Source organism: Phasianus colchicus, chromosome 6 (assembly GCF_987193195.1).
Source record: "Phasianus colchicus chromosome 6, bPhaCol1.hap1.1, whole genome shotgun sequence".
Classification (NCBI taxonomy): Eukaryota; Metazoa; Chordata; class Aves; order Galliformes; family Phasianidae; genus Phasianus; species Phasianus colchicus.
This window is the reverse complement of record NC_143441.1, coordinates 24674340-24701025: the sequence shown is the minus strand read 5'-3', so window position 1 is coordinate 24701025 and position 26686 is coordinate 24674340. Positions and strand designations below refer to the sequence as shown.

Below are 26686 nucleotides of genomic sequence, written 5' to 3'. Positions count from 1 at the left end.
GAAGGTAAAAATCGATTACACCTCCACATTGTTCTCAAGTGGCTGCACTGATTTGAAAATGGATCCCTGCATAAATTCCATCTTCTAATTTGTTACATAACATCAAAGAGAGCTCCACATTTGCAGTAAAACGACTGCTGAACCTTATAAAGAAGGGTATAAGAATAAAAACAGACTGCTCTCCTACCCAAGGACCTAACTCTTCATTATAATACATAAGTTAAAATGACTTGACAGTCTCCTATTAATTGATCAGTACATATTAACTACCAAATTTTTTCTTACCTTGAAAAATGATTGCTTTATGTCTTGTCCCAGTCTCTCTGACATTTTACCCATGTTGTCTGACATTTTAGTCATTCCCTCTGCCAGGCTGTCAGGGAGAGACTTGACTGCATTTGATACATTTCTCATAGAGTTACGCAGTGGATTTACAAATGTGTCCATCTAAAGGGGAAGATGTTGAACCAGAATTGTATGATCTATGAGGACACTAGTTAATTAATGTACTATGAGAAGTATCATGCTATTTTGGAGAACAATTATATGAAGGACAACTGTAATTGCTTAAGCTCATTACATACTGCAGCAAAAAGTTTTAATTTCATTTTCATCAGTTTCTCAGTCCTTACATTCCTGCTGCAAGCCTTCACATCTTTCAATCGATAATCTTCCTGAATCATTTCCACTTACTATTCTTTTAGCTTTTCTTTCTTGTATTTACTTTCCTTTTCTTGTCCATTTAATGCCATTTCTTTGTTTGAGACTCCTGCTTTCAGAAGTGTTTCACTTCTGCTTTCAGCTGACCATCTTTGAAACACAGCTTTCACATGTACCTTATATTCAGTCCAGAGGTACAAACAGTAACGTGATGCTCAAAAGATTGTGGGAGATTTCTAAGTTAAAGCAAATCTTACTCAGTCATCACACAAATAATGATTAACTTACAAGAAGTATTTTACTATGCTCTGGTGTTAAGTACTTTAGAAATAAAGAAGCTTGAACTTACAATTTTAGATGCTTTTTATATGAAAAGTCAATAGAAATTTAGAAATACTTATATTTGCAAAGCAGGCGCTGACACAGACTGGTCAAGTGACCAAAGAATCATTTCTCTGAATAGAGTTCTGGTGGCTTAATAAAATAAATGCACAGTTCAGAGCTCTGAACTTGACCATTGGCACTGCTTACAACTAAAACACACAGCAGCTGCTTTTGAAGGGAAATGTATTTCATTTTTTGAGCTGAAGACTGGACAGTATGTAACAGCAGCAAATACAGAGTAAAGAATTGAAAAAAAAGATATAAGAAATGAGTACAAAAATGAGTACAGAGATGTCTGACAAAGTAATTTGCAACAAGCACAATTTTAAAATATTCTTAATGCAATCCATGGTTCTATAGTCCCTCAGATTCTTGGTAAAGTGTTTTGAAAGCATGGCTTAATATATGAAATATTGTATATATGAAATATATCTCACATTAAACTGAATATCACATATTCATACATAGTATATATGAAATAGCTGCTTAATATCAGATCATTATCTTTGTTTAATGCAGCCATCACAGTAACAAATGCTCTACTAAAGTTTCATTAATGTTGTAAATCATTCTTACCTTCCGTGCAAAATCCCCTTTCCCCTTGCTGTAGGCCTTATTTTCCAAGAAGTCGTACACATAATGGGCTAGAGCTGGAGAAGCTTTCATCATTTCAGGATTTAACAGGAGCTGAGTAAAATATTTTTTGAAAGGCACTTTTAAAGTAATTTTGAAAAGAGGCATGCAGTTTAGTGAAAGTTTACCATATGCAAAGTCAGCATATTTTGCAATGTATTTTTTCATGCATCCTCTAAATTTTATTCCAACATAACACTATTCTAAAGATGGAAACAATCTGCAGACAGGTAATTTCTATAATTCTTAACTAGTATGTTAACTACAGAATCTCATAGAAAAATACATTAAATACATTTTCATTATTGTTAAAACACCCATCAAGTCAGTCAGCATACTTTGGTGCTAAGTGACAGGGAAGTCCCTGTGAAATAAAACACAGTCTTCATCTGAATGGGGAAGCTGTGCTGTTGTGGTATTCAGCAGAGTGGGTGCCATGCCAATCCTTATGAAACAGCACAAGAGAAAGTAACCACAAAAATGAGTGTAATGGAAGAAAGTTTAAAGAAATTTTAGTGGTGTAGTGCTCAAAAAAAAAAAAAAAAAAAAAAGCACAACACAATTGGAATCTCACCAGCTCAAAAAAGGAAGGGCAGAAATGGCAGAGAATAAAACAAAACAGCAAAGAAAAGGTGAAATAACTACATAATATAATGTTTAAACTTATGGCATACTAGTGGGATGAATTCTGTTAGCAATTTGAGTAACATCTCAAAAAATGAGCACCTGCACTTCCCATATTAACACTGGGAAGTACTGATGACAGATCTATGCTATTTCTATTTAAACACATTATTCAAAATTAAATTTGGCACTTAGCTTCTGCTGGGACACTCACAACGTGTTGTTTAGTTCTTTTTTATAAATCATCAACAAAAATTGCAGGCAAATTTTCTACCTTGGATAACAAACAAACAAATGACAAACAAACAAACAAAATAACAGCTTACCTGCAAATATGCATTTAAATCTTTTTTCCTCTTCTCCAAGAATTCCCTGTCCATATTGTTAAATGTCTTTTTGCCAGGAAGTTTCAGTATATTTGCCAGATTTTCAAACTAGAAGAAAAAGAGATTTTTCGCTCTGTGTTCAGTGGAAGTTCAACTCACCATGTAACCTCAGAAATGATAGATGTCATTATATGCCCTTCTCATGTACCATATCATACCTGACAAACAATTTCTGCATAAAGCTCAGAACTCAGAGAACTGGAGAAGCCAAAAGGTAGGCTGTAAAGAATGAGTGCATGCCAACTCTCAGGAGATAGTTAAGGGCAAAATTTAAATTCAGAACACATCAAGCAATACTGACTTTGGAATACAGATTTATATTAGTATACTCTACAAATGCAAATTATTCATGCCCTCACATCTGCACAAAAAGCCTAGGTACAAGATTTATCATTATTGTCTAGACAGAAGTCAGTAGGGTTATGACTATACATCAAGAGAACTTGCACATCTTTCTAAAACATCCTCCCTTTCTTCTCATACTTCCTACAAACTTGCTAAAGAAGAAATTAAATTTTTAAACACTACAGTATATGGCAGCACCCTGTTTATACAGGTTATCATGATGACAGGCACGAGTTGACTTCTCCCACTGTTCCAGTTATACAGAAAAAACAGCTGTTTCAGTGAAACAGTATAGAAAGATGAGGCTCTATCATATCAGAATGTTGAATAATTTTGCTACAATTCACAAGAGGAACTGTAGTGAACTTGAAGTGAACTTGAAGAATCAAGATTATTCATAGATAGAATCCAAATATTTCTCTAAATCTTAAATAATTTTTTAAGGTGTAAAGACAGTATTTAGTATCTGGTCTCTAAAAGGTTGTATACTTTCCTCATTAGACAAGATCATAAAATTACAGATTTAATGAGAGTTTTGTTCCATTTCAGTTCCTGCACGTGGACTTTTTGTGAAGACATCATTAACCTTGGAAGGACACAAAGGTTGTATAATGTTTATGGCCTACAGAAATCATCACATAACACATCTTACCCATGTTACATATCTCATTCCCTTGCAAAGTGCCAGGGAAAAGAACAGAATGCGGTTTATTTTTTATTTCAAAACAGAAGCATGTAAGCAAAGAATAGCTTCTATTTTATAGATATAAAAAGCAACACAATACTTTGAATAATATTAGTCTACTAACTAAAGAAACTGGATGTGAATCAATTCAGCACTTTTCTTTAAAGTCCATATAGATACTGTAACACACCAAATCCTTACCCCTTCTATTAATTTTAAATAAAAGATTCAAGCCTTTACCTGTAAGATGTCAATAATAACATCAGACATGAACACAAAAAAGTTTTCAGTGTACCAGTGACATTGTCATGCCTGTAAACTCAGCAGTAATGTTAATTTTACTTCTGAAACAAAACAATATTGTTGGGCATTTGAGAAATCCAACTCTTGATTACTGAGGTGATGCAGTAAAATCTGACTTTTTACTCTCTTAAGGCCACTATTCTTACGACCACTGACTTTTTCATGTCAGGAGATTGTACAGTTTATTTCAGTGAATTACAAGTGTCTCATTCCTCTTTTCTCTTTTGTTTTAGGAGGTTTAAGAATCTAAGCATAGAAGTATAGCAATAAAAATGCAGTCTAGTAGTACATATGCTTTCATCACAGGAATTACACAGACATAATGTACTAAACAGTTGCACCTGTAAGCAGCTCAGTACAAATTATTACATTAATGGTAGAAAAGTACACATCAGTGCAAAATACACTGCAATTACTCCACATCTTAACCCACTTTGAGAAAGCCGATGTAGTGCCTGTTGTGCCACACCATCATGCAGAAAAAAAAAGAAAGAAAAAAAACAAAACTCTTTCATAGAAATCTTAAAACACTTCAATGAGAAGAATTACCTGCTCAGTGATCCTCATGTGAAAGTCATGGAAGTCACTGTAGCGCCGATATGTCTTCCATGTTTCCTCACTGTTTGCATTTCTCCGATGGACTGTGATAGCATACAGTGCGTACGTCTTGCCATGGTCATTACACACTCCTGCCACAGCATATGGGTCATAGTCAGCATATACTAGTAGTTTGAAAACAAAAACAAAGAAGGAACAAACAGAAAGAAGGAAGACGAGAGGACACAAACGTGAAGTGAAGAAATGTCTGAAATGACAGACTTGAGAAACTAAAATGGACATGCAAGCAGAAGAGTAAGTCATCCGTTTATCCAAAACACTAGAAGTGTTTGAACATAAATTTAATTCACAGAGATTAAGTAGCCTTAAAGATAGGCAAGTTTCACTCACATGCAAAACATAAAAAAAAAAAAAAAAAGGAAAGGTTCCAACTTTAATGACTAGAGAATAGATCTTTTAAAAAATAATTTCAACCTAAGGAATTCAAGATAGAGGTGAAAGACAACTGTGAAACCAGAAGAAATTTCAGTCTCTGAAGTACCTTCTAGTCGTATTTTAGAAAGCTTACAAATACAACAGAAAGCATAACATCATAACATTCATTTCTTTCTTTAGCATTAGCAGTTACTGGCTACAAGATAAAAAACAACCTCCACAGTACTTCTCAGTCAAGAAAAATTAAATATACATAGACATACACAAATGCACGTATTCTGTATGTGTACACATGTATACATGATTCTATGTATGTATACACATTTTATGAAGAAGCCAAAGGCTAATGTCTAAGCTGCAAAGCGAGCTCAAGGATTGGGGCTTACGAGGTAAGAATTCCCCACTTGTAAAACACACAGTGGGAATGGAGCATCACCAATCTTCTTTGGCGTCAGTCCTTTAGAAGAATGACGAGTGCTGAATCCAAGAGTAAAGAGACAGGAAGCCATTGCCCCATGGGTGTGCACAAAATGTATCCTTTAAACTCACACTGACCACTCTGCCATGCAGCCACTGTACCACAACCCATGGACCTCTAGCAGGACGGCTGACAGCCAGGAGCAGTAGAAAAAGAAAGAAGCAGCTCCCACCACGCTTTACATTGTATCTTAATATAACAAACACCTGTTTTGCAACACAAAGGAAGCTGAATCCTTAATGATTATAGATAAGACTTTGTAACCCCCCCCTCCTGAGCACAGTAAAGGGCAATAAGACAGCACAGGAAAGAAGCCTGCACACAGATACACCATGTGCAAGCTGCCTGCAGCACCCAGAAGGCAGCGACACTTCTATAACTTGCTCCAATACAAGGTAAAGAAAAAGGAGACATCTAATTTCATCCTTACAGTATGAACCTGTGCACATTCCTTGGTTCATATGAATTACTATGGAATGATGGAGTCAAGGTGATAGTAATCAGGACTTGCTGGCATCAGACTATAAATTTAACATAATTCACAAGAGTTTCAGAGTTTTATTTTCCTTAGGGATTAAAACAATGAAACTTCTAAATTTAATTCAGAAAACAAGTAATGCCTGCAATTTTAGTACAAGAAAGATTGTGATTCTTAACTTTTAAGATTATTTTTCCCCTTCTCTGAGGGCTAACAACATAGAGACTATTGGATTGTACCATGCTGGGCTGCTGTAAATTTAATTAAAATGTCGGTTAGCTCAATTTTTGCTCACAGCTTTCATCTGTGCTATATAAATACAGAGTTTAAAAGTCATAGTAAACTCTTCCCAAAGACTTGCTGACAAAATCATTTTCCAGTGGAATCTTTTCTAACTAGAGTATCTGCAAATAGTACCTGAGCTTTATTATTTGCTATCCTATCATATAATTTTTTAGCTTATTAATAAACAGAAGTTTGATAAAATAACCAAGAATTCCACCACTGTAAAAACTGAATTCACTAGCTTAAATTGAGCTAAGCCAGTCAGGAAGCACAGAAAAGGGGGGATTATATTGTAGCAAGGGAAGCGAACATTCTAGTCAGACAAGTTGTATTCTTAAAAGAAAGTTGGTTTTCAGAAATTGTTCTTTAATTAGCTGTCAAAATAAATACTCAATATTAAATTTAATGAACAATAGTTCATTAACTTTTTTCTGTCATCCATAGAAAGGAAAAAAATAATGCTATAAACAGCAAGAATTGTATTTCATTTTAGGTACATATATAGTCTCAAGCTACAGCAACAATTCTGTATGAAGTTCCATCACAAGGACTTCATGGGGAGTATGAATTCAATGTTTTATGATATTAAAAAAAAAAGAAAGGATTAGGAATTCATGGGCCTGTAATATATTAAGAAAACAACAACAACAAAAAAAACCCACTCAAAAGTTGGAAAAAAAAAGTAAGCAGTTGTTGTAACAGGTTAACTTACCAGTATCCGAGATATATGCATGGAGTTGAACTGTCTCATCAGAAGGGACATTTGAAAGGTCATCTAAGGACTGCAGGGGGAGAGAGAGAGCAGAAGGAAGAAATGAGCAACAGAGAATAAAATCATAGACATGTCTCATTTGCAAGATGCTTTATGATTAATCTAAACTTCTAGTTCACTATACCATTAGGATAACTTAATGCACTATGACAACAAAATAATGTTTTTATTACCTGGTTACTAAAGTAATTCCCCCCAAAACACACACAGTTTCACATACTTTTGTGACCACACAAATGTATTTACCACTTTCATTCAATATCTCAATGTAATAGAATCATAGCCACAAATAATCTTTCTCTGAGCACTTGAAAAACAAAAAGAACAGCAGTACAGCTATAGAGATACAGTTGTGGTGTAACTGAGGTTTTACTTATTATTACTTATATCTTTATACTGTTTGTTTCTTTCAACTGACTGCCAACTAGACAAAGATATAGCGCAGTAAAAGTTGAATAATTTCTCCACTCTATGTAAAAAACAGTGAGCAATTTTCTCAGACACATTCTCCACTATAAAATATAAACACATGCACCCTTAGGCTAATATTCTATCTCCCTGTTCAGTAATCATTTGGGATCAAAAGAAGCTTAATAGATGTTTTAAAGATGCTTTTTTATTATTATTATTTATGACAAAGACAGAGCTACTGTCTTTCGGATCTTAGCTAATTTAGGCAACTCCAATACTTTGCATACAATGCAATTCTGACATCAAACTACTGTTGTTTGTTGTTTTTTTTTTCTAAAGCATCATTACTTATTTTTACCTGTCCCTAAATCACAAACCTGACTTTGTCCTTTCTCCTTATATCTGCACAGAGTTCAGACAAATATATATTAATGGCATCCAGAAGATCAAGTCAGGTATTTCTGCTGCTATTCAAGGTCTTGGATATGTATTACCTTTGTAACTTCCTCTCTTTTACTCAGTGCAAAAGGAATACGGAAAGTTAAGATCACGGAACAAGTTAGATGATAACTGCAAGAGCCTAAATATTCCATAATTGTTTTATACTGCATAAATGCACCCTACTGTTTAGTGTAGTAGATGAAGGTGTTAACTTAGAGGCAGGAATTAAGAAGATAAAGATAACTTTTCCTTTAAAGTTTCAAGTAATCTTAAAAGAAAAGAACACAAGTTAATTAAAATGCAAACTATCATGCCACAACCTAATCTTTCTTAACGCACTGTCATTAGCTAAAAGTACAGAAATCCCATGACCTTTAAAGTAACCTTACCAAGGTCTATTTTACTTCATGCAACAAACTAGCACAAGGGAGCAATATTATTTGTACAGAAATGTACTCTTGCCATGGAATTCAGCCAGGAAAAACTAATCTACCAGTACTCAAACACCTGTAAAAGCACTGAAAGACCCAAACAACCCTGAAGAATAAGTAAAATTTCTTCTGCCTAAGAGTTTTATTAAACATTTCTGTTTAATTAAACATTCTGTATAAATAATATTTTTCATTCTTCATGAAAATAATATATGTTGAATTCTGCTAATATGCAACAATGCTTAATAAAGGCTTTAAAATTTTCTAGCTTAGCTAGGAAAAGTCACATAAAAGTACGTAGCACTAAACATCCACCAGGTGATCTATAACAAAGAGAAACCCCTATCCAAGAATAATTCTGATATCAGGTTATGTTTACAAGAATACTTGTGATATTTGAAAGGTCTTTTTAAAGAAATGCCAGTTACAATAATCTCTTAACACTTTATCAATACTGCATGCATATTGAAAAAATATTACAAAGCCCTATGTTTCACTTCTGTATCTAACAGGATTTTGTGCAAGTTCCACCTGCTGAACCCTCTTTTCATATTTCAAAATGAAAACAAGATGAAAACAATAGAAATCACAACAACAAAAAAGAAAACAATATGGAAGCTTGTTAATATTTACTGTAAAAGTATTCTTTTAACGAGTAAATTCGACTCCTCTGCATGCTGAGCATGTTCTAATGCACTGGAACTCATGCAGAGGTACAGAATCCTCCAAGAAAGAATTAGAAAGGGCTGTGAGTCACATAAGCCAGGAAGGTGCACGCTGATTGCAAACTTTTCTAAAACTAGACATCCAGAATACTCTCAAAACGAACTACTGAGTCTCCTTATCTTGTTCAGTTAGATATAATTTGAAAAAAACCAACTTAGAGGGAGGTGAGGAAATGCACTGAAATTGTTCTTATTTTTTACTTTTTGCAAATTTGTGATTCTAGCCATTCTATGATTCCATGATTCTGTGTATGTTTCTAAATCAAGTTCTAAAAAAAAAAAAACCCATTGCATTAAAATTAAATGCTTTGCTTTGCAGCTTGAGATTTTAGTTTCAAAACATTTCATCTATTATTACTCAAACTTAGAATTTATGTCTATTTTAACATAAGGAACAGGTAAAAGATGTATGTTTTTCTTAAATTAACTGCAGTCTACTGATACACTTTTTGTGAGAAACTACATAAGCAATTCATTAGACTCAGGCAAAGTACAAAAAAGGGCTTTATCTTACAGACAAACTGAGCTTTACTGTGTCTTTCAATATGATTCAAGAGCATAACACACTTTTTCAGAAATTAAACTGCAATGAATTAACCCCTCTAACACATACATAATTGAAACTAATTTGCAACACTCTCTACTGTTGGGGAGAGAGGAAAACAGAGCACTTACCAGATTTATGCTACTAGTAGGAGACCCATTAAAAGATTCTGGCATCAGTGAGGATTGGGAAAAGAAAAAAAAAAGTTAGATTTCCTCCAATGTAGGGCTGCACACAAGAAATAGCAGTCCTCATAAGTTTTTGTAGTTTCACTTCTGTGAAAAACTATTATCATAGTACTGAGAAACATTTGTACACAACACATAAATACTTCCAGCTCCCAAAACAGCATCTAAATGAAAATGTATAGAAGTTTCCACAGCAATAGATACAAAATAAATACTCCAAAGAATGTGTTTTTATTTTAAGCTCATACCACATGAAATTGCTTCACTAAGGAGTCAATTTAATAGTTGAATAATTTCCAATAGATTTGAGATAAAGTTAAGGACAATTATTCAGTTGCAAACTTCCTCTGGGCCACATTGTGTTAGAAATCAGATTAAAACATTATTAAATATTTAAACATGTAAATATTTTAATACATATATATCTAATTAGAATCTACTTATCATACATATATGTGTTCATTTTGTATTAGAGTATAAATACCATATAAGTATTTATTCATACCGCATATTAAAATGTTCTAATTCAACAGATTTTTAAATAAAAAAAATTACTGTAATGCCATCTCATTCAAAGAACTGTAAGCAGCTAACCCTTTGACCCAAAAGCATTCATAAGAAAAAGAGCTAAACTTGAGAGTACTTAAGAAAACAGAATAAAAAAGCACAAGATAGAACAGTTACCCTAACTCTCACATCATACATAAACAATTTAAATTAATATAAGGTCAGTATATAATGTCCTCAAAAAGAATTCATTTTTATGGCCCACCCAATATGTCTAACAATAAAAGGAGATATGATACTACTTCAGATGACACAGCAACATTTAAGAAAATTCAGTAGACTGAGGATACAACAACAACAGAAAAGTACAGAGGAAAAAAAATCTCTTCCCCCTCCACAATAATGCGGGTAGAAAGGAAAGCAACATTAACATTCTCAAAGTGAAATAAAGCTAGTATTTCTGTCATTCTCACACTAGCACAACAACTCAAAAGTAGCTTGAGTTGTCAGCAGTGCACTTTAGCTTACTAGCAAACAATCAAATGCTGGTAAACACCAAATGCTATCAGGAAATTACAAAATACCAGAAGACATCCAAGAGCATGAAGTCTGCTTAATCTCCAAAATACTTAAACAAATGTCCATGCTCTTTGATGGACTTGCTTTCATCTTTATTCAATCTAAGATTAAATTATTATGTTATTCCATTTACATAACTTCTAGTGGTAGGACTACATCCAACATGCTAATGGCTTTGTTACATTTACAAATTCAAATATGTTAATTAAAGAATGATCTAAAATGTATCTGACCCAAAATAAATATCCTCAAGATTCTCTTGGATTTGTTAAAGAATTTACAAGGCCATAATAAAATAAAATGAGAAAACATTAAGCAAAGAAATTAAATGTTAGAAAATGAAAATACATGAGAATTATTTAGACCAACTTTCGTGAATGTAAGTAATAATACAAAGGATAAAACCACTTAACAAAGACCAGGCAAAGGAACAAGTTGATAAGATTAGCTTGGGAACACAAGAAAAGGGATGTAGAAGTGTTATTAGATAGTCTGTTCAGTCATGTAAGATCTGCAGAAATGGGAGGCAGTTAAGTGGGAAGAACGAAGCTGACCATCTTAAGATTCTTCAGGCATTAACAAGATACATCACTAGAGGGTACTAAAAAACACAGCTCCATCTTCAATTGCTCTTAATCTAACTGAGTTCACATAGAATTGTAAGCAAGTGAAAGACTTCCACATTCTTCAATGGCTTCCCATGTTTTCATTTTGCAGAAAGCTTAAAAAAATCATATCTATGTACTTTTGTTTTCTATTACCATTTGAATAACATGGGTATGTATTAAACCCTACATGAAGCTAATAAAGTTACTGCAGAAAAACCTTTCTGCATCTCCAAACAATTTGCAGAAAAACAGAAAACACTAAATTTGAAGTTTTAATTGATTTTAAGGCAGAAAAAAATATATATATATTTCCAGAAAATCTCCCAAACAGGTAAAGAGCTCACCTCCTTCACCATCATCTGATCCTCGGAAACTGGGATCCTTCAGCATATCTAGCTCAGCTAACATTCGGACATACAATACGTTCTGTTTGAACGAAGGGTAGAACCTTTCATCTCGCAGCATCAATTCATACACCTTATTGAAATAAAAACACCAACATTAGAAATATTAATGTTATGATTTTTTCATTAGACAAGCTGTTGTAAATTCTATTTGAACGACACGCATTATCATATTGTATGCGTGTCTGAGTTGCCTTTAAAACTCTACTGCAAGCCTGAGAAATTTCAACTTATGCTTACTCTTAACAAAAAAGTTATGAGAATTAATTTTGTTAGCAGCATAACACAGAATTAACAGAAACTCTTTCACTGACTAATGATGTGTGTACATATAGGAAGAAAATTAGTAAATTAACAGTGAATGTTTCCTTCCTTTCCTCTTAACCATTCCAGCAGCACTCTAAATATATTTAGTCTTCATCCATTTCATGAGAGGTTATTTCTCTACCTTAAACTCCAAGCATAAACTTAAAAATACCTATAGGAAGAGGTGCAAGAGAGAAAGGAAAGGGAGGAAGACTCCACATACTACTTTCTTGAAGAAGATTTTCAGTTCAGCCAGAATAGTACCATCTTACATCACACAGAACTAATCACACCATCTCAAAAATTTATCCACATAGCCTGAACAATGACATATCACCTTCCTGTTATACTAACATACTCCTCAGTACCATCACACCCAAACCACCATCTACTCATCCACGTACACAAATTTTATCATGAAGGTAACCAGTAATTTAAGTAGATACGGGTTTTTAAAAAGAAGAACACACAATGTATGACATTTTAATCCCCTACAAAATTGCCTTGGGAGAGTAAGATTTTCATTCATTGTTTTTTTAATCAGTACTCACTAGCAATCAACTTGTATATACATACAGACAAATATTCATATATATTTTTATCTAATGTGAAAGAATCCATACAAGTGCTATCACTTGGTAAGAATGCTCCCCAGAAATTCATGCCATTCTGAGAAAGTTAATTTCTTTCATAACACACGAGAATTTTATGCTCTCTTCAACAAGAATGCAAGGCCCTTGTAACCTACTTAGAGCAATGCAGATTTAATAACATGCTTTTATTGGTCTTGAATGCAGTCCTCACGTACAACAGAGTGATTCTAAATTCTGCAGCTCATATCATTAATTTTTAGTACAAATGAGAACATTTTGTTAGTGACTGAAAACACAGGAATCTCTCAGGCTGGATATATAATTTACTGACTGAACAAAAGATAACTCATTTTTTTGAAAAAAAAAAAATTAGGCTTGAGTGATAAAGTCTAAGTGCTCAGGTACTGAAAAGATAGTTTCATCTTTGGTATTTGCTGCTTTGTGTGCAGTCCTACAGGAACAGAGTTGGCCAGTTAACTTCCTGAAAGATAAAATTTCATACAGTAATACACTTATACTTAACTCACCTCTGAAAATAGAGAGCTGATGACAGATGAAAATTATACCACTTACATGTTATTTGCATAGGCATTTTCTGCTACTTCATAGCATTTTCTGAGATTGGTGCACAAACACAAATAAGAATCACATAATTTTTAGCCATGCTTCATAATTAATTTCACTCAGGTCTCCACGCTTTCTGCCCATTACTTTGAAAATTATGAGCTACATATGGCTAAGCAGAAGGTGGCAAGGTAGAATAAGATTTTTACAGAATAGGAAATTATAGAAAAGGAAAATAGTAAAACAGGTTTTAGGTTTTCATACTTGATTTTCTTCCTCTGGCTGCAGTGAAGTTTAATACCCCGTTGTCATAAAAATGCCAATGAAATATAGCAAGAACAAAGTATACCTTTCTTTGAATGTCATCAAAGATTTCAGGTGTTGGATCCTCATGGTTCAATGTTTCTGCCAGTTTTGCTACCAAGCTGTCATCAATATTAACTCTTGGAGATGCCTGTCACAGAGATCTAAATCAACTTTTGCAGCATAAGAATAAAAAACTTCTATTTTCACAAATAAAATCCAATACAATTCTGCAAGTATCTAAGCAAAATATATAGCTTTGTGATGAGTATTTCTAGATCTAAATCTGCATAGGATAGAAAAAAAGAAAAAAATAATCTGATGAAATTCAGAGTATTAAAACTCAAATTTCAGAACACTAGAAAACACCTCAAAACACAATTTAAGCACATCAATTTGAAGCAATATACCATCCAGACTTACTCAGACTCAAGTATAGTTTTATTTATGAATAGAAAGACTCAGATTCAGAAATAAAGAAAAACCCACTTTAAAAAAAAAAAAAAAAAAAAAAGGGAATGGATGAAATCCTAAAGTGACAAAAAAAACTCAACAACCTAACAGCTTGTCAGCTCTACTACTTTCTGCAGGCTATCAGGAGCTGTAAGCACAGTAGCTTCTTACACTGACATTATTACAGCTACCAGAAGAGACAGCCATCAGATTCTCAGTTCTCCCTTGGTATGACGTATTTCAAAACTGCTGCCAGTTAACCTTTTTTTTTTTTTTTTTTTTTTTTTTTTATATAGGCCCAAGCTCACATAATTTCCCATTTCCAGTAACAGACACAGGAACCAGCACTAAAGCAGACCCAACACAGCTGCTCAACTGATCTACTTAGCACAGCTGACAGGCAGAGTTGGTTGGCTTTGGAATAGCTCTGGGATTACATGGCTCCTATGTAAACTGGTGACCGTTCAGTCAGCAGAGCAAGATCTGGATAGTCTAAAGAAACCCTACTGGTATGCTTTTGAGGTGAAAAAATAAAGTGAAAGAAATAATGCAGAAAAACTGCAATAGATTTGAGAGAATTTCCTGAGGGAAACTTTTGAGTAAGTTCAAAGGCGATTTTTACGCATACACAAATTCAGAACAAAGGTGCTTTGTTCACAAGTCTGAAAACAGGATTCAAGATTGCCAGAAAATCACCAATTTTTTTTGTATACTTGTGATTTCTTTCTCAGTCAAAATTAATACATGACCTGCAAATTTTCAAATGGAATGTATAGATTTGCAATCAGAAATTCAACTTAAAGATTGGAACATGTCATTCTACTGGACTTAAGCCCTGTCTTAACAGAGAGAAATACCCTTCGCTTCATAATTATACCTTATTCATGTCATGGCTTTTTGGCAGCATACACTTTTGTGAGCAACTCTTTTTGAGGATGAAGCACACAATAAGTAAAATTTCATAAAAAATCTAAGAAGAAACCCTTGAGAACTCACTAAGAATTGCAAGTACTTCCATCAATCCAGAGTGATGCTCTGGTTACACAATAAATGGGATCAAACATGGGCTGTTTGATAATTTTATGCTTTCATTGTCCTCTTTTTTGTGTTTTTATAAAAATAAACAAAGAAAAAAGTTTTGCTACTTAAATACAATAACTGCAGTTTATCTTTTATGAGGTCTGCTCCAAAAACAATGCCTCCTATTTCATTATGTCAGCCCAAAACGTCAGATGTGGATGTTAGTGGTATGACAGTAAAGGTTGAACCTTCCCACCAATATTCCATGACATTTTGTTTCTGTATGACAAATGGCAGCAAAGGGGCAGTCTAACGGAATGGAGTCTGACATGGATGTGCATATGAAGCAAAGATAAGCTACTGAATTCCTCCAAGCAGAAACAATGGCATCCATTGACATTCATTGACACTTTCTGAACGTTTATGGAGACCAAACTATGGATATGAGTGGAGTGATGCATTGAGTGGTACATCACAGCAACTATGTGGATATAGAAGCTGCAGAACATGGGTTACCTCTGCTGGTGTGAATTTATACAAGCATGGCATTCAGGCTCTTATTCATGGCTGGTGAAAATGCACAGCTAACAGTAGTGACCATGTTAGAAAAACAGCATTTTGTCATGAGAATTTGCTCTATCAAATAGCATTACTGTGCTCTCTGTATGAGCTGTAGTTTGCATAGAAATAAACAGGAGGCATTGCTTTCAGAGCATCCTATGTATACATGGCCTAAGACAATTCCTCTTCACTCAGTGCAGCCCAGGCAAGGTGAAAGGTTGGGCACCCATGCACTGTAGGAAGTAATTTCTTATTATATCTTAACATTTTCTCTCGTTTTTCTATATACTATTATAGAAAGAAAGCATCCGAAGGTCACATTTTCAATGCTTTTGGTAAGATAGTCAAAGAAACTGAAAAAATTTTCTTACCACTTGACATAAGGAGAGAAGACACGCAGGTAGTACCCTAAATGTTAGCCTGCAAACAACTTGTGCTGTATCAAATCAACTTCTTATTACTGTAGTCATAACTACCAGACAACCATGGGTAAAAACAGTACATTTCAAAAAATTCAGAAGTACATTATTCTACCTTTTCTGATAAATATTGCTCATAAACTCCAACTGCAGCTGCTCTTAATAGACCCTTGGTCTGATTAGTCTGATGTTTTCCATCTCTTTGCCGGCTTTGAAGTACCTCCAGCTGTTGCTGTGCTGTAACCCTGTATCCTTCCACTGTCATCCAGAAAAACAGATGTGCTTGGCCACCAGTCTGCTGCATGTAATCTACAAAAAACAAATAGCAAATATCAAGCAAACAAGCACAGTTATATTATCTTAACGAATTCTCTAAAATGTTAGCTAAAATTTGAACTCCAGAACATGTTAAATATCTGGAACAATTATCCAGAGTGAAAAAAATAAAGAGGGCTATATATGTATTGGTGATAATCAGTAAACAAAACTGACAGTTAAGAACTAGGCTGCTGATCTTAAAATGCATATGTAAAAACTGAATCAATCATTACTGTGTGGAAGCAACAGGGCTGTATAGCACGATACAAGTAGAGAAGTTCAAACTGGAATTCTAATGAATCACATGCATGTACTGCATTAAAAGAAGTATTAATAACAACAACATAAAAAAAAAATGATTGATACTCTTAGTGATGATCATCAGGAGCATTATTTATTTACAGAACAGCAACAAGCACCAGAAAATGATAAATGAATTACTCAAGATTTAATCTACCAAATTTTTGATTATATAGTATACCTAAAACAGTACATAGATTCCCACTGTATTTTAAGTTCTTGGAGAACCTTCAGAAGATCCATAATACTCGAAAAATCAATCTAACATCTATAGCCATTAGCTCCATTAACTTCAGTGAGGCCAGCAAAAGACAAACAATAATGATTAAGTTTCAGAGTTATTCAATTACAGAATTCTAAGCAATTCTTTTCTAAACAGAACAAATTGCTTTGGTGACACACAAAGAAAGAATGTATCTTACGGAGAGATCAGGACTGAAACAAGATTAATACAGGTATTTAGAAGCGCTGAGCATGGTGTTCTGAAAAGATAATTAGTTTCACTTGCAAAAAAAGGTTTTGGTCACCTCTGGCAAGGACATATTTAACTCTCAGTAAATACTTACATTTAGGTACAGTTATACAGCCCTGTGAGTCAGTATATTGCTTCTAAATAGCAACATAAGATAAACTGATACTTACCCATAAAAAACTGTAGTGCAACATTGTCTACCAGGATATGGTCCAGAGGGACTGTGCAAAGTTTTCCAAAGTTTGCTGCCAGTTTCACAGTATCTATTTCCTATAAGACATAGTTCAGTGTTCATTTTTCTAAAATTTTTTTAAGAATTTCCCCTTACTATAAAGTTGGCATCATAATTAAAAATAAAAACAAGAAAACAAAGAAAACATGTTATAACAATAAACCTGCTTCTCTATGGATAATTATTTTTGCAGTCATTAATAAGACCAAGATAAAAAAGGTCATTTTCTCATAAAGAGTTGGTTTCAACTATTTACTACCATACAAGGGGCTGGCTTTTAGCTTTGTCATTCACGTCATGTTATACAAGTCAAATTAACACCAAATCTTTCTTAACTGCTTACAATAGCATGAAAATGAAGTAACGAGAATAACTAATTTCAGAATTTTATGGGGTACAGATCATTACAACTTAAATTTATGCCTGCTCAACTGTATTCTGTTAAAATGACATTAATTGGTATTACTGCAGTGCTTCAGGATCCAGCCACAGAATATTTTAAACATTTTCACTGTCAGAATGCACAAGATTACATTATTACAGAGACACACTGAAGTCCAATTAGGAGAGTCATGAAACAAAGCAAACATACTAACTTTGTATAAATATAAATCAAAACAAACAAGTCAAAAGAACAACATTAGGCTCTCAAATTTAACATCCAGTCTGCCTCAGGCTTTTTATGAACTAAAGCAGCAAACATGTTTGACAAAATACAATACATAGACTGTCCATAAGGCACTGTAAAACAATCAAGTGGTGCCCTTATCAATGAGATAAGGAGAATTTTGTCAAAGACTAAACTTAAAATGCCAAAGGTATATATTGGAGCAGCACAAATAAACAAAAACCTGACCTGAATCTAGGTGCAGAAATGCAAAGATGCTTTACGTATTATCTACACATCATTTCAGTTTAACTCATACACTGAACCTACAGCTTAAGGTGCAATAACCTATCAAAGCTACTAAAGACAGATTTTAACACTCTCCAAACATGTAAATTAAAGACTAAATTGAATTTTATGTATTCCTCTAATTGCACACTTCAAATTTGTTTCAAAAAGCAAGAATTAAGAAGTTAGACTGAACTATTAAGTTTTTCACAACTTCACTCTCTCAGAATGAAAAATCATTCTAAAATACTTACTTTTCCTGACTGCAACCTCTGAATTCTTGAATCACATACTTTAATAACATATAATAAACTGTTTATTTGATTTTTTATAGTGTTGATATCTGAAAGTAAGAGAAAAAAGAAGAGGATTAAGTAAAGCAGATGAGCAAATAAATTCTTTCCTGAAATAGGAGACATACTTTAAGAACACGTCAAAAAAAGAAGGGAAATTTTACATAGTAAACTCATCAGATTAGCAGAGGTTTACAGTTTAAATACTTCACTGATAGAAATCAATGAGAAGAATTTCTCTCTGCTTTCAGACTGTTAGCTGACTACTCATTAATATTTAAAGTATTACTAAAATTCAGAACCGGCTGTCAGGTAAGTTTCAATTCAATAGAAGTATACATATCTAACCAATTTTCTAAACTAAAAAGAGAAGAAAAACAAACAAACAAACACTTCCCCTACTTCCCCCCCCAACAAAAAACAACAAAAAACCAAGAATGAAAACAAAAACAAGCAAACAAACAAAAAGAACACGTTCTATGTAAGACACACACAAAGAAAATACAGATGATTAAAGTGATTTGCTTTTAAGCACACAAGAAGATCCAAGTTTTAACACTTCACTTTTTAATTTTTGTTAAGAAGAAAATATTTTTATACTAAGTTATATCAGTTTACATTTTCTGAATTTTTGGAATGTTCTTCAGAGATCATGCTGGTAACTGCGTTTCATATTTTGTAAAATAACACAGTACTAACCATCTCCCGCTGTATCTAGAGATCGAAGATATTGCAGTTCTTCGCTTGCTTTATCTTTGACTGCTTCCAACTCTCCTATATTATCACTTAATTTAATAATATTCATAAAGGCCTCATAGTTACAGTTGGAATCACGAATCTGAAACAAAATTTTACAGCATGAATAACGTAAAACAGATAAAAGCAAGACCTGAATCGTTATGAATTACTTTGATGCAAAGTGGCATTTTGAAAACATTTTGATACTTCTAGGCCTTCTTTTAATTCCAAGATTTTATACTGTGAGAGATGCACAAAATTTTCAGAAATCCAAATGATAAATGAAACTGGTCATCTGTACGTACTTCTATATATTATAGAATCATAGGTTGAAAAGGATCACAACGATCACCTAGTTTCAACCCCCCTGCTTTGTGCAGGGTCGGCAACCACTAGACCAGACTGCCCAGAGCCACATCCAGCCTGGCCTTGAATGCCTCCAGGGATGGGGCATCCACAACCTCCTCTCCCTGCTGGCCACCCTTTTTTTTTTTTTTTTTTTTTAATGCAGCCCAGAACACAGTTGGCCTTCCAGGCACACTGCTGGCTCATGTCCAGCTTCTACTTGTACTTTCTATTTCTGTGGGCCAATGTTAACATTCCACCTCACTGCCTTGTCTGTTAAACATATCCAACCTGTCTCTAAGCTAGAGCCAGCACTGCCAGATGATTCCTTCCTGTACTACATACTGTGATCTCAAATCTCATCAGTTTTAGGATATAATCTCTTGGACATCTAGCTATTTTTTCCCCAAAACAAAATCCAAAGCTTTTCACAACATTATTAAAAAAAAAGTCAGTTTGAAGTTGTCTTTGTTGAATACCAAATCAGCATTCTGTTCACAGTCTTCCCACTAAGTAGCATAAAAGCTTGAATGCAGTCTGACTCACTTTTTTTCCAAGCAGAAACAGTAGAAATAAAATAATAAAAACAAAAGTCAACAATCTCACACAGAGATTGGACACCACTATTCTGAAAAAACACAGACTCACAGGAAAGGCTGCTTTCTCTGGAACTAGAAGAACAAATACTTAGTTTAGAACAACTATTAGTCTCACCAATAAAGCTGAGCAGTTCTACAGTATACCATACATCTAACTCAAGCTCTCTCCTAAGCAAAGCATGAATATCGACAAAGTTAAAGCTACAGTAGCTTGCACAACATAAACTCGCTCCAGCTTGTTCTCAATGTACTTTTCACACTGATCACAATTTGCCTCATACCCCTACAACCGGCTGTGCTAAGTCTTGAAAAGGGAAGGAATCCTTTTCAAAGATCTTATCTTCTTATAATGCCCAGATCACAAAGCAGAAAAAAGTAACCAGGTCAGAGAGATAGCAACAAATGACTGATGAAAGCCAGACCCACAAAGAACCAAACAAGCAGTCTTGGTTTAGATTTAGTTCTTACCTAAAAACATAGGTAGAAACTCATGAGACCATTGAAAAGATTTAAACTTCATCAAGGACCTCTACATATTCCCAAACTAATGGTGTCTTAAGATACAGAATGAAGAAAAGAAATGAAACATTCTATAACGTATCCACGACCTAGTGTAATAAGAACGAGGAAATGCCTGAAGTAATTACCTGCGTAAAATCTAACTCTTGATACTTCTGTAAGAACTACTGAGCTGTTTCAATATATACTGTTATCCCAAGGCTTGCTGTCCTAATATTGCCATAAGCAAGTCTGCTATAAGGACATTAAGGAATTTATCCAAGTAAAGGAAGCCTGCTGCATTGTTGAGATCATTGGAAACTGTGTTATGAATGCAGCACGGGACTTCAGGAATGTTGGCAGCTTTACAGCATATGCATGCAGGTGCAGACAGCTGAGTCCTATAAAGCTGTCTTTATATCCAAAGCAAGGGTGGAGAGAAAACCACATCACTCATGTCTATCATAAACGCTCACTATCACATGGAAACATAGCAGTTGGCCTGCACTGCCAAAGCACGCTGGCATGAGCTGCACAGAAAAGAGACTACAAAGCGTGGATACCTTTGACCAAAGTTAATTTTAAAATGTATTTCTTAGAAGTTGCAATCAGCTGACCTTTCAGGTTCCTTCCAGCCCAAGCCATTGTATTGTACTACCATAAGTTTTTTTCCATGTAACAGTATAAGAAATAGTTGAATTCTAAACGTTTTATTAAAAAAATGAATTTTATGGCAAAAAGACAAGCTTTGATTAACTTCTAATTTTAAAACAAAACAAAGATTCAATATAAAACAATTAGTAACAGTCTACGATATGCCAAGAAACACAGTATTAAACTTCTCATTCAAAAGAATCAATTTTTTTCTGTTTGAATCTGATTTTATGTCAAAGATTCCCATTTTAAAAAAGTCAAAATTTGCCCCATCTTCTTTTAACCTTAATTTTTGCAAGAGCTTTCATTTTGTAAGACTTGCATTAAATTTTTGAAAGCATTTACTGTTATATCTTAGCCTTATTTTCCCCCAGAATCTTTATTTCTTTATCTCAAAGAAATTATGAAATTAACAACTGGGACATCATCATAACAGAAAGCTTTATAAAAGCCTCAGAATTCTATCTTTGGATGCAGCCGAGGGCAGTACTCAGTAAATAAAGAGGCCAAGTTACTAAAAACAGAAGATGCGTAGGAGGAAAAGGGAAACAAAAATTGAAATACTTAGTATGCAGAAGCAGCAATAATTTTTCATACTAAAATTTCTTTAAAAAAGCCTTGCAAACTTTTACATAAAAATGGAGATTAAAGGAAACAATATATTATGTACACCTGAAGCAATTTCATATGTAAAAAGAAAAATCCAAGTGTGTTTCCAGCATAGTTCTGGAACGTGCACTCCAAGATTAAAATGTAGAATTGAAAGCAGAGAAAACTTGGAGAAGGAAAAGATAAAAATAAATGTGACTCATGACCCACAAGGAAAAAGCAATAAACTTTAGTTTTAACTTGGATTATCAGACAATAACATTAATTAAAATGAAAATGTTCTATGTATGCTTTTTGTACATATTATTACTTTATGAAGGTTTTTTTCACAGGTTACTCTTGCATTAGAGAGACATCAAAGTAAAGGTTTTGTTTCTTCCCACTTGGTTAAATTATTAAGGATCACCACAAATATCCTTAAAACAAATCCTGAGATTTCTTAGCATAAGCAAATGCACACATACACAAAACCACTTTACTACTTGTCAATTTGCAGGTCTCTTAAGCTTTAGAGTACACTTATTAAAAAAGAGTTAAGAAAAAAATAATTTTCAAGGTTACCACCATACCTCCTGAACAGCCAGCCAATTTTTGCCAAAAAACCACAACACAGGGTACAGCTAATAAAGACAGCATATACACACATGCATAAACATATACACACATGCCAGCCAAAGTTATTTCTGCCAATATTACCATTGGTTAACTTTTCTACTCAATGCATTTTGCCATGAAAACAAGGGAACACAAGCGAAGGCTTATATAAAAACAAAATGTTATAAATCTTACCATCCATATGACATACTGATTAATATAATCAGGATCACTGAGCTGGTTTATTAATGGAAGAAGAATTCCTCGGGAGAGGATTTCCTAAAAATTAAGATACATCATTTTCAAGTAGTTATTCATAAAATAAGTGCAATAATTTCAATAATGTTGTATACATGTTAAAGAAAACATGTAAGAACAGTTATCATTCAGCATACCCCAGCACATTACCTTCCCAATTAACATCAGAAGACAATATTCATTTTATCATTTCCTAATATTGCTAGAGGTTAAAAAAAAAGAAAAGCCCTTGAGCATTTCATATAAACCAATTTATTCTGTTAAATACTTTTAAGAATTGTATTTCATTTTAAATAATTCAATGCAAAGTTAGATCGATTTTCTAAAACAGAATTAAAAAAAAGAAAAAAGACAGTTCTAAAAATTTATGAGGCATTAAACTAAAGAATTAGGATGACTTTCAGAGTCGGCATTTACCCTGACAAAGTATCGCATGATCTTGTTCTGGAAGTCTCCAGGAGGTAGCAATATATACAGTAAGACCTCACACAGATCCCTTAGGAATCCTACAGGGAGAGAACAAAATTAAAAGAACCCTCAGCACAGTTTTCTATTATTTTGTTTCTCATTTTACCTGATATCATGAAAACCAACAGATAAATCCTTAAAATAAAACATAGAGTAATATGCATTCTTACAGTTTTAAGCACCATAGTAACGGCTTTCAGAATGAATATAAGCAGTTCTGACATATAATCCAAATGAGTTAACTATAGTTCCAAAGCCAGTCTTAAGAAAGCCAAATTCCAAGAATCAAACAAGTAGCTCCAATTTATTTTCTTTAATATATGTAACATTTTTCTTCCTACATACTTTCCCCAAACAGCGATTTCTTTTATTAAATGAAGATTATTCAGTAGTGGTAAGGATAATAGATCTAATAAAAAACAATTATTATCTGCAAAGCTGCTCCCTCTGTGCCAGGAAGCATTTCTAAATTTATTTTTTTTCCAATGAAAAGAGAAATAGAGACATATATACACTTTCATAATATTAATAAGTACAAATTAGAAGAAATACATATGTGTTGTAGATAATCATGCTTTGAAAGTCACACACAAAGGTTTCAGTATATATCAATATTTTAAAATCGATTAGTAGCATTTTAATTTAGTCTGCTAAACTACAATAGCTTCAGAAGAATATTGAAAGACCTTCTTCATCTTTGGGAGAAGTGCAGACTAGGTCACGACAGACTTCTTTTTCCATTTCAACTTCAACCTCAAAGAATGTATCTACAAGTTCCTCAGCTTGGTCTATACAAAAGAAAATAAAAGCAAATATACTTTTCTGTAAAGATCAGAAACTTGAGAGTAAACTTGAATTATAAAGTTAACTATATTTCACACATGTAAAACACTTGCCAACTCAAGACTCAAAATAAAAAATATTTCAGTCATTATATTACCTTTCATCTGATCACCTTTCTCTGCTATTCTTTGCTGAGCTTTTCTGAAAACTCGAAGATGAGTGCCGAAGTCATCAACAAGTCGTGTAGTGAAGTAAGGCTGCCAGTCTGTTTCCTTTGACCTATCAAAGTGACCCATGAAAATTAATTAGTTTATCCTGAATATAAAGAGCATTTATAAATTTCTACTTCTCATTTCTCTCTGCGAACAGTCGGTGACAGCAAACACAGTGTGAAAAAATAAAAAAGCCTCCTCATCTCCTGTTCACCAAAACCAAAGAAAACATTGTAAAATACTGTTCTTATATCTACACATTAATATTTATGCTTGAATTACTTTCAAGTGAACACCAATACCTAGAGTAGTTTCTAATTCACAATACCTTAGAATATCTGCCAAAAAACCCGAATGCAAACCATCTACAACTTAAAACTAAAATACTGCCCAAGTTTTGTTCTTTCTTTCTTTCTTTTTTTTCTTTCCTCCTTTCTCACATTTCTCACATCCATGAACCTCACATCCCTCAATCTCTTGGTAGGATGTAAAGGAGCCAACTCCCCTTAAATGTACGGACAGAGCAAGTCCAAGATCATCTCATGAGACTGAATGTGTACAAGTCTATGGGTAGCCAGATGACATGCATCCCATGGATTTAAGGTAGCTGGCTGACGTGGTTGCCAAGCTGCTCTTCATCATATTTGAAAAGCCACGGCTGTCAGAAGACCCCCGGAAAATGGGAAACATCACTTCCATTTATAATAAAGGGAAGAAAGAAGACCTAGGGAACTACAGGCCAGTGAACCACAAATCTGTGCCTGGGAAGATCATGGAACAGATCCTCCCAGAAGACATGCTAAAGCTCATGAAGATTCAGTGGGTGATCCATGTCAGCCAGCACAGCTTCACCAAGGGTAGGTCATGTCTGACCAAAGTGGTGGCCTTCTGTGATAGAGTGATAGCATTAGTGGACAAAGGGAAGGCAACTGATGTCACCTACCCAGACTTCTGCTAGACTTCTCACATGGTTCCCCACACCATCCTTATCTCTAAATTGGAGAGATACAGTCCTGAAGGGTGGACTACTTGGTGGATAAGGAATTGGGTAGAAGGTCACAGCCAGAGGGTTGCAGTCAATGGCTCCATAACCAGCCAGAGGCCAGTGACAAGCAGTGTTCACCGAGAGTCGGTCTTGGGACTGGTGTTCCATAACACCTTCCCCCATGACACAAATGATGGGATTGAGCGTACTCTCAAGTAAGTTTGTTGATGACACCAAGCTGAGTGACACAGTTGATACAGCAGAAGAAAGGGATGCCATCCAGAGGGACCTTGATAAACTCAAAAGATGGGTCCATGTGAAGCTTTAACAAGGAAAAGTACAAGGTTTTGCACTTAAGACAGGGTAATACCAGATATGTATACAGACTCAGAGAAGAACTCCTTGAGAGTTGCCCTGCTGAGAACAACTTAGAGGTCCTGGCAGATGAAAAACTTAGCACAAGCCAGCAGTGTACGCTTGCAGCACAGAAGGCCAACGGTATCCTGAGCTGCATCAGAAGAAAGGTGGCCAGCAGGGTAAGCAAGGAGTGTCCAGAGGAGAGTCATTAAGATGATCAGAGGGCTGAAGCACATCTCCTATGAAGACAGGTTGAAGGAGCTGGGTTTATTCAGGCTGGAGAAGAGAAAGCTGCAGGGAAACCTCATTATAACCTTCCAATATTTAAAGGGAGATGAACAGGAGAGAAATCAACTTTTTACATGGTAGGTAATGACAGGACAAGGGGAAACGGCTTTAAACTATAGGATGGAAGATTCAGATTAGATGTCAGGGAAGTTTCTCACTGAGAAGATGGTAAGGTGCTGGAACAGGCTGCCCAAAGAGGTTATGGATGCCCCATCACTGGAGATGTTCCATTGTCTAAATTCTCTCGTATAACTGCTTTATTATAGCAACATCCTTCTAGAACACTTTCTCCTTTGTGTTTGTTTTCTCTTTCCTCCTCAAAAAGAGAAAGAGATAAGGAACTCCAGTAAACAAAATCCAGATGCGAGATTCAGCAGTGGAGCTGTCTCAAAGGGAAGTTAATTAAAACCATTGATAATCCAGCTCCACCATCCATACAATCAAGTCACACAAAAACACTAGGTGGCAGCCTCGCAACACTGTTCTGAAAGAGAAGGGGGGGGGACGGGGGAAAAGGAGTCTGCTGTACTCATCCTCTCCAGAAATTCATAGTGCATATGAAATTAGAGATTATGGAACTAATCTAAGACTGCTATGGCTATAACTGACTGCAGTCATTATAAATACACTAGATCATTTTCTCCTGATAATAATCAATTGCTGCAGCCCTAGGAAAATGATAGGAATTGTACAGGAAAAAGAAAA

The 26686-nt window shown here is 34.4% G+C and overlaps 1 protein-coding gene across 6 annotated transcripts in view; it reads right to left on the bottom strand.

The window, feature by feature from the left end:
* SNX13 (sorting nexin 13) overlaps positions 1-26686 on the bottom strand; it is a 65371-nt gene that overhangs the window by 10552 nt on the left and 28133 nt on the right. For 5 of the 6 annotated variants that reach the window (XM_090142715.1, XM_090142718.1, XM_090142720.1 and 2 more), the window contains exons 6-21: positions 24297-24418; positions 24043-24144; positions 23306-23394; positions 22826-22909; positions 19293-19431; positions 18555-18643; positions 17344-17443; positions 16199-16392; positions 13677-13781; positions 11805-11937; positions 9710-9747; positions 6967-7036; positions 4570-4709; positions 2628-2735; positions 1621-1731; positions 286-447 (exon numbers count right to left, since the gene is read on the bottom strand). In XM_090142715.1, coding sequence (XP_089998841.1) covers positions 286-447; positions 1621-1731; positions 2628-2735; positions 4570-4709; positions 6967-7036; positions 9710-9747; positions 11805-11937; positions 13677-13781; positions 16199-16392; positions 17344-17443; positions 18555-18643; positions 19293-19431; positions 22826-22909; positions 23306-23394; positions 24043-24144; positions 24297-24418 — 1786 coding nt within the window. The remainder of the gene's footprint in view (positions 1-285; positions 448-1620; positions 1732-2627; positions 2736-4569; positions 4710-6966; positions 7037-9709; positions 9748-11804; positions 11938-13676; positions 13782-16198; positions 16393-17343; positions 17444-18554; positions 18644-19292; positions 19432-22825; positions 22910-23305; positions 23395-24042; positions 24145-24296; positions 24419-26686) is intronic. The other variant, XM_090142717.1, reaches the window with a different exon arrangement.